At 41.5% G+C, this 13,090-nt stretch overlaps 1 protein-coding gene across 1 annotated transcript in view; it reads left to right on the forward strand.

The window, feature by feature from the left end:
* The window catches only part of vcp (valosin containing protein), a 79,212-nt gene that overhangs the window by 57,598 nt on the left and 8,524 nt on the right, over positions 1–13,090 (forward strand). The window contains exon 14 of the mRNA XM_087989506.1: positions 4,045–4,357. Within this exon, the coding sequence (XP_087845632.1) occupies positions 4,045–4,357 (313 nt within the window). The remainder of the gene's footprint in view (positions 1–4,044; positions 4,358–13,090) is intronic.

Raw genomic sequence — 13,090 nt, forward strand, 5'->3', positions numbered from 1 at the left:
AAACCAAGTCTAAGTATTGCACCTGCTTCAGTTGTTTGATGTTTTGTATGCAGCTAAGTCTCAAACTTGACCCCAGGCTTCAAGGCACTGGCAGATAATGTCCAGTTATAAGTGTCACACTAAGAGTTGTTGAGTAGAGAATAGTTAAATATACTTGGTTTTAGATGTATATTGCACTAAAAATCAACTATTTAATCCATTTCTTTGGACTAGATTCTGGGTTTCCCTTAAATTCAAAAAGTTACCTTGTGCTTAAAGTTGGAGACTGGTCTCCAATGCAAAACATGGAATCAAAGAATCATAGAGTACAGAAGAGACCCTTTGATCCACCGAATCTACACTGACAGAAAACTACGCTAAACCTAAAACAAAATGAAGAACAGCGGATGTTGAAGATCTGAAATAAAAACCAAAACTCAGCAGGTCCATTTACTCAGCGAGTCGTGAGTTCATGGAATGCCCTGCCAGTAGCAGTGGTGGACTCTCCCTCATTATGGGCATTTAAGCGGGCATTGGATAGGCATATGGAGGATAGTGGGCTAGTGTAGGTTAGGTGGGCTTGGATCGGCGCAACATCGAGGGCCGAAGGGCCTGTACTGCGCTGTATTCTTCTATGTTCTATAGAGGGAAAGCAAAGTTGATATTTTGAGTCCAGTGACCTTTCTTCAGAACTGATAGTAGTGAGGAAAAGATGGTATTTCTGATGACTGGGAGTAAGGGAATGTGGTGGAGTGTGGAAGGAGTGAGCAGATGGAGATGGAGCCAGTTAGGCAGGCACTTGGCTTACGGCCTTGAATGTTATGATATTTCCAGTGTTCATCCAAGTTTTGTTTTAAAGGTTGAGGTTTCCTGTCTCAGCTACCTTCAGAGGCAGTGCATTCCAGATTCCCACCAGCACTCTGGGTGAAAACATTTGTCCTGAAATCTCTTTGAAACCTCTTGCCCTATACCTTAAAATAATATCTTGTTGTAAACCCTCAACTAAGGGGAACAACTGGTCGCTATCCATCCTGTCCTTTTTCTCTGATTATTTTTTATACACCTCAAAACTAATTAGAGTTTAGAAACACAGTAGAGCTTCTAAAACTATACTACTTGTCGATATAGAAAAACAAATACACTGAAATTCAATGCACATAAATTTAAAGGTATAATGGGAGCCACCTTATCCTGTATTAGGATGCTAAATACTGGAAGTGCAGTGATGGAGAAGAATTGTGAGCAACCAGAAATAGATTGCTGGAAAAGCTTAGGACTGGCAGTATCTCTGGACAGAAATAGAGTTAATATTTTGTGTCTAGTGATCCTTCTTCAGAACAGATGCTGCCAGACCTTCTGAGCCTTTCCAGCAATTTTTGTTTTTGATTTACAGCATCTACAGTTCTTTTAGTTTTTTAACAAGAATTGCATGTATGTTGCGTGACTATATCCGTATGTTTCTGGCAAATAGAAGCATTGCTAAATCTAATTCTTGAGGTGGAGATTATGAATCACAATTGAAAGATTTAGATTTGTTATAGAAAAGGAGCAGTATAAAGTGAAAATAATTAATCGGGGAGGGAAAATTTTAGTGGCCTGAGAATGGATCTGGTTCTGGTCAATTGAGTGAAGAATGGAAGATGAAATTGATACAAAATCAGAATTTTATAGCACAGGAGGAGGCCATTTGAACCATCAAGTCTGTAATGGCTCCCGTAAGAGCAAAGAGTTGTTGAATTGTTCACCACCGTTCATGGCCTATGGACCAATGCACTTCATTTCAGGAGGAATTAGTTTGAATATGGTTGAGATATATTCTCATGAGAAAAATGAGAAAAACAACTCCAGAGCTCCTGGATTCCACAAGACAGATTCGTATGGAAAAGGATTCCTAAACAAATGCCAGGTTGATCTGAAAACTGGTTTGAAACTTGAAAGGAATAGTTTTTTAAAAAAAAAAATGTCATTAAGATTACTCTACGACTGTAAGCATGAGGATGGGAAGAGACGAGCAGCTGACGTGAAAGGAGCCAGTAACTTACAAATGATAAAAGGACAAGTGGGACTGATTCAGGACCAGGGAGAGGACCAGGACCATTTTGACAGAAATTAGAAAAGCAGAATATTATTTAGGTGGAGAGAGACTGCAAAATGCTGCAGTATATAAGCATCTTGGTGCCATGTACATGTATCACAAAACGTTAAGTACAGTATATAGGTACTGCAAGTGACTGAGAAGACACATTGAATGGGGGCGTGGAGTAGAACTTATGGAAATCATGCTACAGCTATTGAGGGCATTGGTGAGACTCTGCCTGGAATATTATGTATCTTTTTGGTTGTTGTTAGAAGGGATGTATATGCATTGGAAGCGTTTTGAAGAAAGTTCACTAGGTTGATGTTCTAAAGGAAGAAGAACAAGCGAGTCTTATTGAAACACATAGGATTAGAAGGGGACTTGAAAGGATAAATGCTGGAAGGATGTTTCCTCTTGTGGGACATTATAGACCTATGGAATACAGGTTGAAAATAAGGGGTCTTCTAAATAAGATGATGAGGAAGAATTCCTTCTGAGGGTCATTAGTCTTTTGGATACTGTTCCACAGAGTGTAATGGAGGCTGGGTCGTTGAATATATTCAAAGTGGAGTTTGGCTGGGGACGTCTAGGTTTAGTTGCAAGCAGGAAATGAAGATAAGGTCACAATCTGACTTAGGCATGACCCTTCCAATAGGTTTGTTTGCCAAATGACCTTCCTCTGCCATTTCTCATGACCTTGCACACGGAGAGGTACTGGCTGAAATGATCTTTGCCAAGGTAGATGATGCTGACCCAATAAAGACAGACACAAAAGATGCCTTGTGAATGAGGAAGAGTTACTTAAGGCACTGAGCTGGGCTAAAAGTTGATAAAAAGCAGAGAAAGTAGGACCAGGTGCAATGAATCCAAAGATACTGAGGAATGTAAATTTGGAGCTTTGTGGCACTGGCCATAATCTTCGAGTCCTCCTCAAGTACAAAGGTGGGATGCAAGCGGGGGAATTGCAAATGTTAACACCCATGCTCAAAAGGTAGGCCCAGCAATGTATAGGCCAGTTTGTGTAACCCATGTGGAAAAGAATTTAGATATGATCTAGGACAAATATTTGAAGTAACTTTCACAAATGTGGATAAATTCAGGAAAGCCAACACCTTTATCTTTTACCTTCAACAAATCAGTAACAGGGTTCATGAGAGTAGTGCATTAATTTGGTTTGTGTCAGCTTCTAAATAGTGTTGAAAAAAAATGCCGCATAAGAAGTTTGTCAGCAACAGTAAAGATTGTAAAGTAAAAGTGAAAGTGGCAGCATGAATAGGAGTTGAATGATTTGTAGACAACACTAGTGGTAAATGGCTAGCTGTCTTGTTTCACATTAAAGAAGGTGTTTGTAGTTTTTAGAAGTCAGCTGTGTCAGCTCCAGGGCACTGTTGTAGAAATTCCTTAGGCTCAAAAGTCAGTGTTTCATGATGACCTTGCCTCCATCATAAGGTCAGCAGTGGGGATATTTGCTAATGATTGGATAGTGTTCAGTACACTTGCTCAGATATTAAAGTGGTACACGGGTGCATGCAGCAGATCTGGGTAGTGTTTAAAAGTGGACTGGTGTGTGGCATAAATGTTAAGTCCCAGACAATGACCATTGCTGACAGGAGAGAATCTATCCACCTCTCATTTGCAGCACCCTCTCCCCAAAATAAAAAGGTGCACATGACTCTGACTTGGAAATATATTACTGGTCCTTCACTGTTGCTGGGTTAAAATCCTTCCTTTTCTGCAACACTTTCCTGGGCCACCTGGACTGTAGTTGTTCACAAAGGAAATTCACCACTCCTTTGAGGTTAGCTAGGGATGGACAATAAATAAAACCTATAACTTTGTGATAAGAACCATTAATCCTGAGATGTAAATAATTGTAAATGTTTGTTAAATTTCAGAACAGGTCGTCTATCTCCAAACCCAAATGATCTTCAACTAAACTTTGTTTAAATGGACGTAACATATATATGGAGCTCCATGTTCTCTTTCAGGCCCGTCAAGCTGCTCCCTGTGTGCTGTTCTTTGATGAACTTGATTCCATTGCTAAGGCTCGTGGTGGCAACATTGGTGATGGTGGTGGTGCTGCTGATCGTGTTATAAATCAGATCCTGACTGAAATGGATGGCATGTCCACCAAAAAGAATGTCTTTATCATTGGTGCAACTAACCGCCCAGATATTATTGATCCTGCAATTTTGCGTCCTGGACGCCTTGACCAACTGATTTACATTCCACTGCCTGATGAAAAATCTCGTGGTGCTATTTTGAAGGCTAACTTGAGGAAGTCTCCTATTGCTAAGGCAAGTATGCATTTTATTTAATTTAAAATTCCAATATTATTTAACATCAAAGAATGTCTTAATCATTTGGTAATACAGCACCTGAGTGCTCAATAAAGACATGTTTTGTTGAAGACCTTTGTCTTTTATTCATCAGGATAGTTGGCATTTCTTGTAAATTGTCCTCATGAGATTGAGACAAAAACATCAACAATGCAGCAATGCTTGAATACCTTGTAATTTTTTTTCCCTTGGAGTAACGCAGCACCGAGAACTGCTATTGATAAGGCTAACAACTTATACTGTAACATGTTTTGAGAAATTTTTAATTTTTCTATCTGATCAGAAATATGACATGAAATGTGCACAACTTTTAAAGGCTTACATAGCATATATAGTACATCCTTGTTTCATCTCAAGAATTATTGTGGCTTTACATATGCCTGTTCTTCAGCCTAGGTTATTTGGCCCACAAAACCTGCTCTTCTTTTCAATAAAATCATGGCTGATCTAGTTGTGATCTAGACTTCAATTTCCGGCTTACATCACATTCTGTATGGTTTCCTTGCCTATCAAAAATCTAACTCAACCTTTAATAAATTCACCTATCCACTTCACTGTTTTCCCACAATCTAATGATCGTCTGAGAGGGAAAAAGAAAATCTCCCTCTTGAAAATGATACCTTTTATTCTTAAACTGACTAGTTTCTAGTCTCTTCTACAAGGGGAAGCATTCTCTCAAAATGTATCTTGTCAAGAACCTTCAGGATCGTTTTTGGATCTCTCAACTTTATTTTAAATTCCATTAGATAAATCCAACCTGTTCAGCTTTTCTTCATAGTGCGGATAAGAATATAGGAACAGGAGTAGGCCATTCAGCCTTCTGAGCCGGTTCCAGCATTCAGTGAGATCTGTGGCCTAACTCCATATACTTTGCTTTGACCCATATACCTTAAATTTTTGATACGCAAAGGGATTATCATCTCAGAATTAAAATTAACAAGTCACCTTTGCAGTTGTAGAAGAGTGATACTAGCTTTCTCTAAGTTTAGGACCTAGTCTCAGATTTAACTCTTGTCACACTCTATCTTAATGAAGAAGACGACTTTATAAATTGTAAAGAAAAGACGCCTAATTTGTATAGTATCTCCTTATAAACAACCCCTGAAGTCAATGTATCATTCTTGTAAATCCATGCCATACTCCAAGGCGTGGTGCCCAGATTTGTGCTCAGTACTCAAAGTGGGGCTGAATCAGAGTTTTGTATAACTACAGCGTAACTTCTATATCCTTGTAGTCCAGTCCTCCACATATAAAGGTCACATTAGATCAGCTTCCTTGATTATTTTCTGTACCTGCTCCTGACATTTTCAAGATCAATGCAGCTCAGTCCACATCTCTTTGGTCATCCGCTGTGTTTAAGTTCGAGTCATATTAGAAAGTACCCTGATTGATGCTGTTTCTGATCCAAACTGGATAATCTCACTTGCTTACATTGAATTACATTCAGCATAGTTTTGCCCACTGAGAGTCTATCAATAGCCCTTTGTAATTTTATACTGTGATCCACACTACCTACAATGCTGTCTAGCTTTGTATCATCAGCAAACGTGGATATATGATTTTCTAAGCCATTATTGAAGTTGTGAGCCATATCAGTAATTTGCCCTCAATTCCATGGACTTCTAAGTTCGTTAACAGCTTCTTTATGTAGGATTTTATCCAATGCTTTCTGGAAAGCACCCTGACGACTACTTTAGTCAAAACCTCAGGTCATGCTTGACATGGTTCGCTATCAGCTGGTTCTCCCTGATTAACGAAAAATTATCAAGGTGTACAGTTTCCCCATCCTTGATTATAGACTCCCAACAATTTCGCTAATAACCGGTCTGCTGTGTAACCTTTCATATCATGAATGAATTGAGTTCAGTTGAATGAGCCTTCTCTGAATTGCTACTAATGCTTGTAAATCATAATAAATTCACAGAAAAAGAATTTCAGAAAGAGGGTAAACTGATTGTGGTTAACCAAGAAAAGTGAGTGTAGTATCACATTGAAAGAAAAAGATATACAAGGTGGCAATTTAAAAGCCAATAAAGAAAAGGACTAATAAAAACTACAGAGCGAAAAAGTAAACTTTTAAGTAAGCTAGCAAGAAATATGAAAATAGGCAACAAGTTGCTTTTAAATATTTAATAAGGAAGAGAGACCAAACTGATAGGCCCCTTGGAAAACTTAAGCTAAGGAAATAATAATGGGGAGCAATAATGGGGAAAAGATAAAGGAATTGAATGAATACTTTACAGTAGTCTTCCCGATGGACATCAATAGAATTACAGAAATACTAAACCAAAGGGCAAGAGGTGGGCAAGAAATACTTCTAATAGTTATCACTAGGGAAAAGTTACTTCAAGCAATGGGGTGAAAGGTCGAGAAATCCTCTGGACCTCTTTGGCTGCACCCTAGGATATTAAAGGAAGTAATAATAGAGATCGTGGATGGAGTGGCGGGGATCTTCCAAGAATCCTTAGATTCTGGAAAGAGAAAAACAGTTGGAAAACTGTCAACCTAATGAAAAAGGAAAGAATGCAAAACTATAGGCTAGTTAGCTTAACATCTGTGAATAGGAGCATTTTAGAGTCTAATGTAAAAGATGTAATACAGGTCGTTCTGCTATAAACATAGATAGAACATAGAACAATACAGCACAGAACAGGCCCTTCGGCCCACGATGTTGTGCCGAACTTCTAACCTAGATTAAGTACCCATCCATGTACCTATCCAAATGCCGCTTAAAGGTCGCCAATGATTCCGACTCTACCACTCCCACCGGCCGCGCATTCCATGCCCCCACCACTCTCTGGGTAAAGAACCCACCCCTGACATCTCCCCTATACCTTCCACCTTTCACCTTAAATTTATGTCCCCTTGTAACACTCTGTTGTACCCGGGGAAAAAGTTTCTGACTGTCTACTCTATCTATTCCTCTGATCATCTTATAAACCTCTATCAAGTCACCCCTCATCCTTCGCCGTTCCAACGAGAAAAGGCCGAGAACTCTCAACCTATCCTCGTGCGACTTCCTCTCCATTCCAGGCAACATCCTGGTAAATCTTCTCTGCACCCTCTCCAAAGCTTCCACATCTTTCCTAAAGTGAGGCGACCAGAACTGCACACAGTACTCCAACTGTGGCCTAACCAAAGTCCTGTACAGCTGCAACATCACTTCACGACTCTTGAATTCAATCCCTCTGCTAATGAACGATAATACTCCATAGGCCTTCTTACAAACTCTATCCACCTGAGTGGCAACCTTCAAAGATCTATGTACATAGACCCCAAGATCCCTCTGTTCCTCCACCTGACTAAGAACCCTACCATTAACCCTGTATTCCGCATTCTTATTTGTTCTTCCAAAATGGACAACCTCACACTTGGCAGGGTTGAACTCCATCTGCCACTCCTCAGCCCAGCTCTGCATCATATCTAAGTCCCTCTGCAGCCGACAACAGCCCTCCTCACTGTCCACAACTCCACCTATCTTTGTATCATCTGCAAATTTACTGACCCACCCTTCGACTCCCTCATCTAAGTCATTAATAAAAATTACAAACAGCAGAGGACCCAGAACTGATCCCTGCGGAACTCCACTTGTAACTGGGCTCCAGGCTGAATATTTACCATCTACCACCACTCTCTGCCTTCGACCGGTTAGCCAGTTTTCTATCCAATTGGCCAAATTTCCCTCTATCCCATGCCTCCTGACTTTCCGCATAAGCCTACCATGGGGAACCTTATCAAATGCCTTACTAAAATCCATGTACACTACATCCACTGCTCTTCCCTCATCCACATGCTTGGTCACCTCCTCGAAGAATTCAATAAGACTTGTAAGGCAAGACCTACCCTTCACAAATCCGTGCTGGCTGTCCCTAATCAAGCAGTGTCTTTCCAGATACTCATAAATCCTATCCCTCAGTACCCTTTCCATTACTTTGCCTACCACAGAAGTAAGACTAACAGGCCTGTAATTCCCGGGGTTATCCCTATTCCCTTTTTTGAACAGGGGCACAACATTCGCTACTCTCCAGTCCCCTGGTACCACCCCCGTTGCCAGTGAAGACGAGAAGATCATTGCCAACGGTACTGCAATTTCCTCTCTTGCTTCCCACATAATCCTAGGATATATCCCGTCAGGCCCGGGGGACTTGTCTATCCTCAAGTTGTTCAAAATGTCCAACACATCTTCCTTCCTAACAGGTATCTCTTCTAGCTTACCAGTCCATTTCACACTCTCCTCTTCTACAATACGGTCCCTCTCGTTCGTAAATACTGAAGAGAAGTACTTGTTCAAGACCTCTCCTATCTCTTCCGACTCAATACACAGTCTTCCACTACTGTCCTTGATCGGACCTACCCTCGTTCTCGTCATTCTCAGGTTTCTCACATACGCATAAAATGCCTTGGGGTTATCCTTGATCCTATCCGCCAACGATTTTTCATGCCCTCTCTTAGCTCTCCTAATCCCTTTCTTCAGGTCCCTTCTGGCTATCCTGTATCCCTCCACTGCTCTGTCTGAATCCTGTTTCCTCAACCTTATGTAAGCCTCCTCCTTCCTCTTTACCAGACATTCAACCTCTCTCGTCAACCAAGGCTCCCTCACACGACCATTTCTTTCCTGCCTGATAGGTACATACATATCATGGACACGTCGTATCTGCTCTTTGAAAAAGTTCCACATTTCCACCACATCCTTCCCTGACAGCCTATGCTCCCAAAGTATGCTCCTCAAATCCTGCCTTACAGCATCGTAATTTCCCTTCCCCCAATTATAAAATCTACCTTGTTGTGCGCACCTATCTCTCTCCATAACCAAGGTGAAAGTCACAGAATTGTGGTCACCATCACCAAAATGTTCACCCACTAACAAGCCCACCACTTGTCCCGGTTCATTACCGAGTACCAAATCCAATATGGCCTCCCCTCTGGTTGGACAATCTACATACTGCGTTAGAAAAGCTTCCCGGACACACTGCACAAACACCGCCCCATCCAATCTACTTGATCTGAAGAGCTTCCAATCAATATTTGGGAAGTTGAAGTCGCCCATGACTACGACCCTGTGGCTTCTGCACCTTTCCAAAATCTGTTTCCCAATCTGTTTCTCCACATCTTTGCTGCTATTGGGGGGCCTATAGTAAACACCCAACAAGGTGACTGCACCTTTCCTATTTCTGACTTCAGCCCATACTACCTCCAGAGGCAGATCCCCCTCAAACTTCCTTTCTGCAGCCGTTATACCATTTCTAATTAGCAATGCCACCCCCCCTCCTTTTTTCCCACCCTCCCTAATCTTACTGAAACACCTGTAACCAGGAACCTCCAACAGCTATTCCTGTCCCTCATCTATCCACGTTTCCGTGATGGCCACAACATCATAGTCCCAGGTACCGATCCACGCCTTAAGTTCACCCACCTTATTTCTGATACTCCTTGCGTTGAAGTATACGCACTTGAGCCCATCTCTGTGTCCGCAAGTAGTCCCTGTCAGTGCTACCTTCTCCACAGCCTCCCTACAGTCTTGGGCATCCTGACACACAGCTAGCTTACTTGCTGGACTACAAGTCCGGATCCCATCCCCCTGCCAAATTAGTTTAAACCCCCCCGAAGAGTGCTAGCAAACCTACCCCCCAGGATATTGGTGCCCTTCTGGTTAAGGTGCAACCCGTCCTGTTTGTACAGGTCCCACCTTCCCCAGAATGCAGTCCAATTGTCCAAATATCTGAAGCCCTCCCTCCTACACCAGCCTTGCAGCCACGTGTTCAACTGCACTCTCTCCCTATTCTTTGCCTCACTGTCACGTGGCACCGGCAACAACCCAGAGATGACGACTCTGTCTGTCCTAGCTTTTAGCTTCCAGCCTAACTCCCTGAGCTCTTGAATGACCTCCCCACCCCTCTTCCTACCTATGTCGTTGGTGCCAATGTGTACCACGACTTCTGGCTGCACACCCTCCCCCTTAAGGATTCTGAAGACACGGTCTGAGACGTCTCGGACCCTAGCACCCGGGACGCAACAAACCATCCATGAGTCTCGCCCATGTCCACAGAACCGCCTGTCCGTCCCTCTAACTAGAGAGTCCCCTATAACTAGCGCTCTCCTCCTCTCCCCCTTTCCCTTCTGAGTCTCAGAGCCACAGACCCCTTCACTGCAGCTTACACCTGCAACGCTGTCCCCCCCAACAGTTTCCAAAGCTGTATACTTATTTTTTAGGGGAACGACCACAGGGGAACCCTGCACTGCCTGTTTCTTCCCCTTCCCACCTCTAACTGTTACCCAGCTACCTCTGTTCTCCGGCATAACTATGTCCCTGTAGCTTCTATCAATCACCCTCTCAGCCTCTCGAATAATCCTCAGTTCATCCAACTCCAGTTCCAGTTCCCTAACCCGTTCTGTGAGGAGCAGGATCTGACTGCATTTCCTGCAGACGAAGTCGGCAGGAGTATCGGTGGTCACCCCTACCTCAAACATCCTGCAGGAGGAACATTCCACCAATGCAAATTGGTGTTTCATCAATGCAAATTGGCTATAACATTGACAAATAGGGAGCACCGTTTCTAAAGTATGAATTTTTAAAACATGTGGCTGTAACACAATTGCATTGTCAACACTAAGTACTATTTTTTATTATGCAATTTTTATATAGCGTGGGGTCGCACAAGAACGCGCCCATCGAGTTATAGAAGAACTACCTGTAGTGAAGAATTTAAAAATGCATAATATTGTAAAGTCTGGTCAGCATGGTTTCATGAAGGGGAAATTGTACCTGATCAGTTCATTAGAATTCTTTGAGGGTGTAACAAGTGGGATAGATAAAGGGAAATTAATAGATGTTTGCATCATCAGATTTCCAAAAAGTGTTCAATAAGGTACCAAACATAAGCTGTCTTAATAAGATAACCCTCATCATGGGGATCGTAAATTAGCACACAGAGAATTTGCTAACTAATAGAACAGAGTTTTGAGATAAAAGAAGCATTTTCAGGATGCCATCTGTAACTGGTGGAATGCCAATGTTGGGGCTACTATTCCCTGCAATTAGTATTAATAATCTGGATGGGGCAAGTGATTACTCTGTTGTCAAGTAAAGGGCTGTCAAGATTACATCCGTAAGTATGTTTAAGGCTGAGATAAACAGGTTTTTAATCAGTCAGGCAATCGAGCAATATGAGGATAAGACAGCAAAGTGGAGCTGAATGTTATCTGTTCAGCTATGATCTCTTCAATGGTGGAGCAGACTCAATTGCCCATCTTTGCTCCCACATCTTATGGCCTTTGTCAAATATGGAACCAAAATTATAGAGGGAAAGTGAGGGCTGCAGATGCTGGAGATCAGAGCTGAAAATGTGTTGCTGGAAAAGCGCAGCAGATCAGGCAGCATCCAAGGAACAGGAGAATTGACATTTTCTATATGCCCGAAACGTTGATTCTCCTGTTCCTTGGATGCTGCCTGACCTGCTGCGCTTTTCCAGCAACACAATTTCAAGCCAAAATTATATACCAGTATGCTAGATGTGGTCTCTCCATGTCCTATATAGCTGCAATAATAATTCCCTATTTTTGTTGAAAGAAGGATAGAATATAAACAAGATTATTCGATTTGTCTACCTAATCACTTGCTATATCTGCAAACTATTGTGTTGTGTAACAGGACATCTATGTCCCTCTGTATCTCAGTTATGCAATCTCTTTCAACTTAAATATAGTACTGCTTTTCAACCATTTTTTGACATTATACTTCAAATACCAAAATGTTTGCCCCTTGCACCAGGAACTTCCATTTTGTCCAGTAACTGTTAATTTGGCACCTTATCAGTATCTTTTGGCAGTCCAAGTGCACTGCATCTACAGGTTCCCCTTTATCCAACTTGCTTGATACATCCTCAAAGAAAAACCTCATTGTTAGTTAAACATCATTTCTCCTTCACAAAACCATTTTGGTCTGCTGATCGCATTGCTTTTCTAAGTATCCTGTGGGACCTCTGATAATAGATTCTAGCCACTTCACTAAGACGTACTGCTGGAAAATCTCATCTAGTCTGGCGGCATCTGTCAAGAGTTAATGTTTCTGGTCCAGTGACCCTTCAGAGCATTAACTCTGCTTTCTTTCCACAGAGCTGCTAAGCTTTTCCAGCAATTTCTGTTTTGTTTCTGATTCTCAGCATCTGTGGTTCTTTTGTTTTTTTTCCCTAAGACAGATGTTCGGATAACCAACTTATTGGTTCATGCTTTTTGCCTCCCTCCTTTCTTTATTAATATGACATTAGCAATTTACCAATCTGATGGAATCCTTCCAGAATCCAATGAATTTTGGATGATTATAAACAATGCTGTATTATCTCTATTCAATTCTAAGCTCCTACAATGGGGCTGGTCTTGGGGCTTGTCAGACTTCCAGTCTAGTAGACTTCCATGTTTTTCCTGCTGTTGGTGATCATTTTAAGTTCATGCCATTTTTTTTTTCATCTGTTCATTTTCAAGTGTCTGGGAAGTTTTCCAAGTCGCCTTTTCTGAACACAGGTATAAAATAAATGTTCAAAGCCTCCACTGTTTCCTATTTTGCATTGTTAATTCCTCAAATTTTCTTTCAACATGGCTTTGATTCTTTTCCTATTTAAATGCTTTTAGAAGCTCTTGTTCTCTCTTTATATTACAACCTAGCTTTCCCTGTCTATTTTCTTCCTTTTTTAAAATCTTC

Source organism: Chiloscyllium plagiosum, unplaced genomic scaffold (genome assembly GCF_037043375.1).
Source record: "Chiloscyllium plagiosum isolate Xiang-an unplaced genomic scaffold, Cpla_swu_hap1 HiC_scaffold_1, whole genome shotgun sequence".
In the NCBI taxonomy this organism is placed as follows: Eukaryota; Metazoa; Chordata; class Chondrichthyes; order Orectolobiformes; family Hemiscylliidae; genus Chiloscyllium; species Chiloscyllium plagiosum.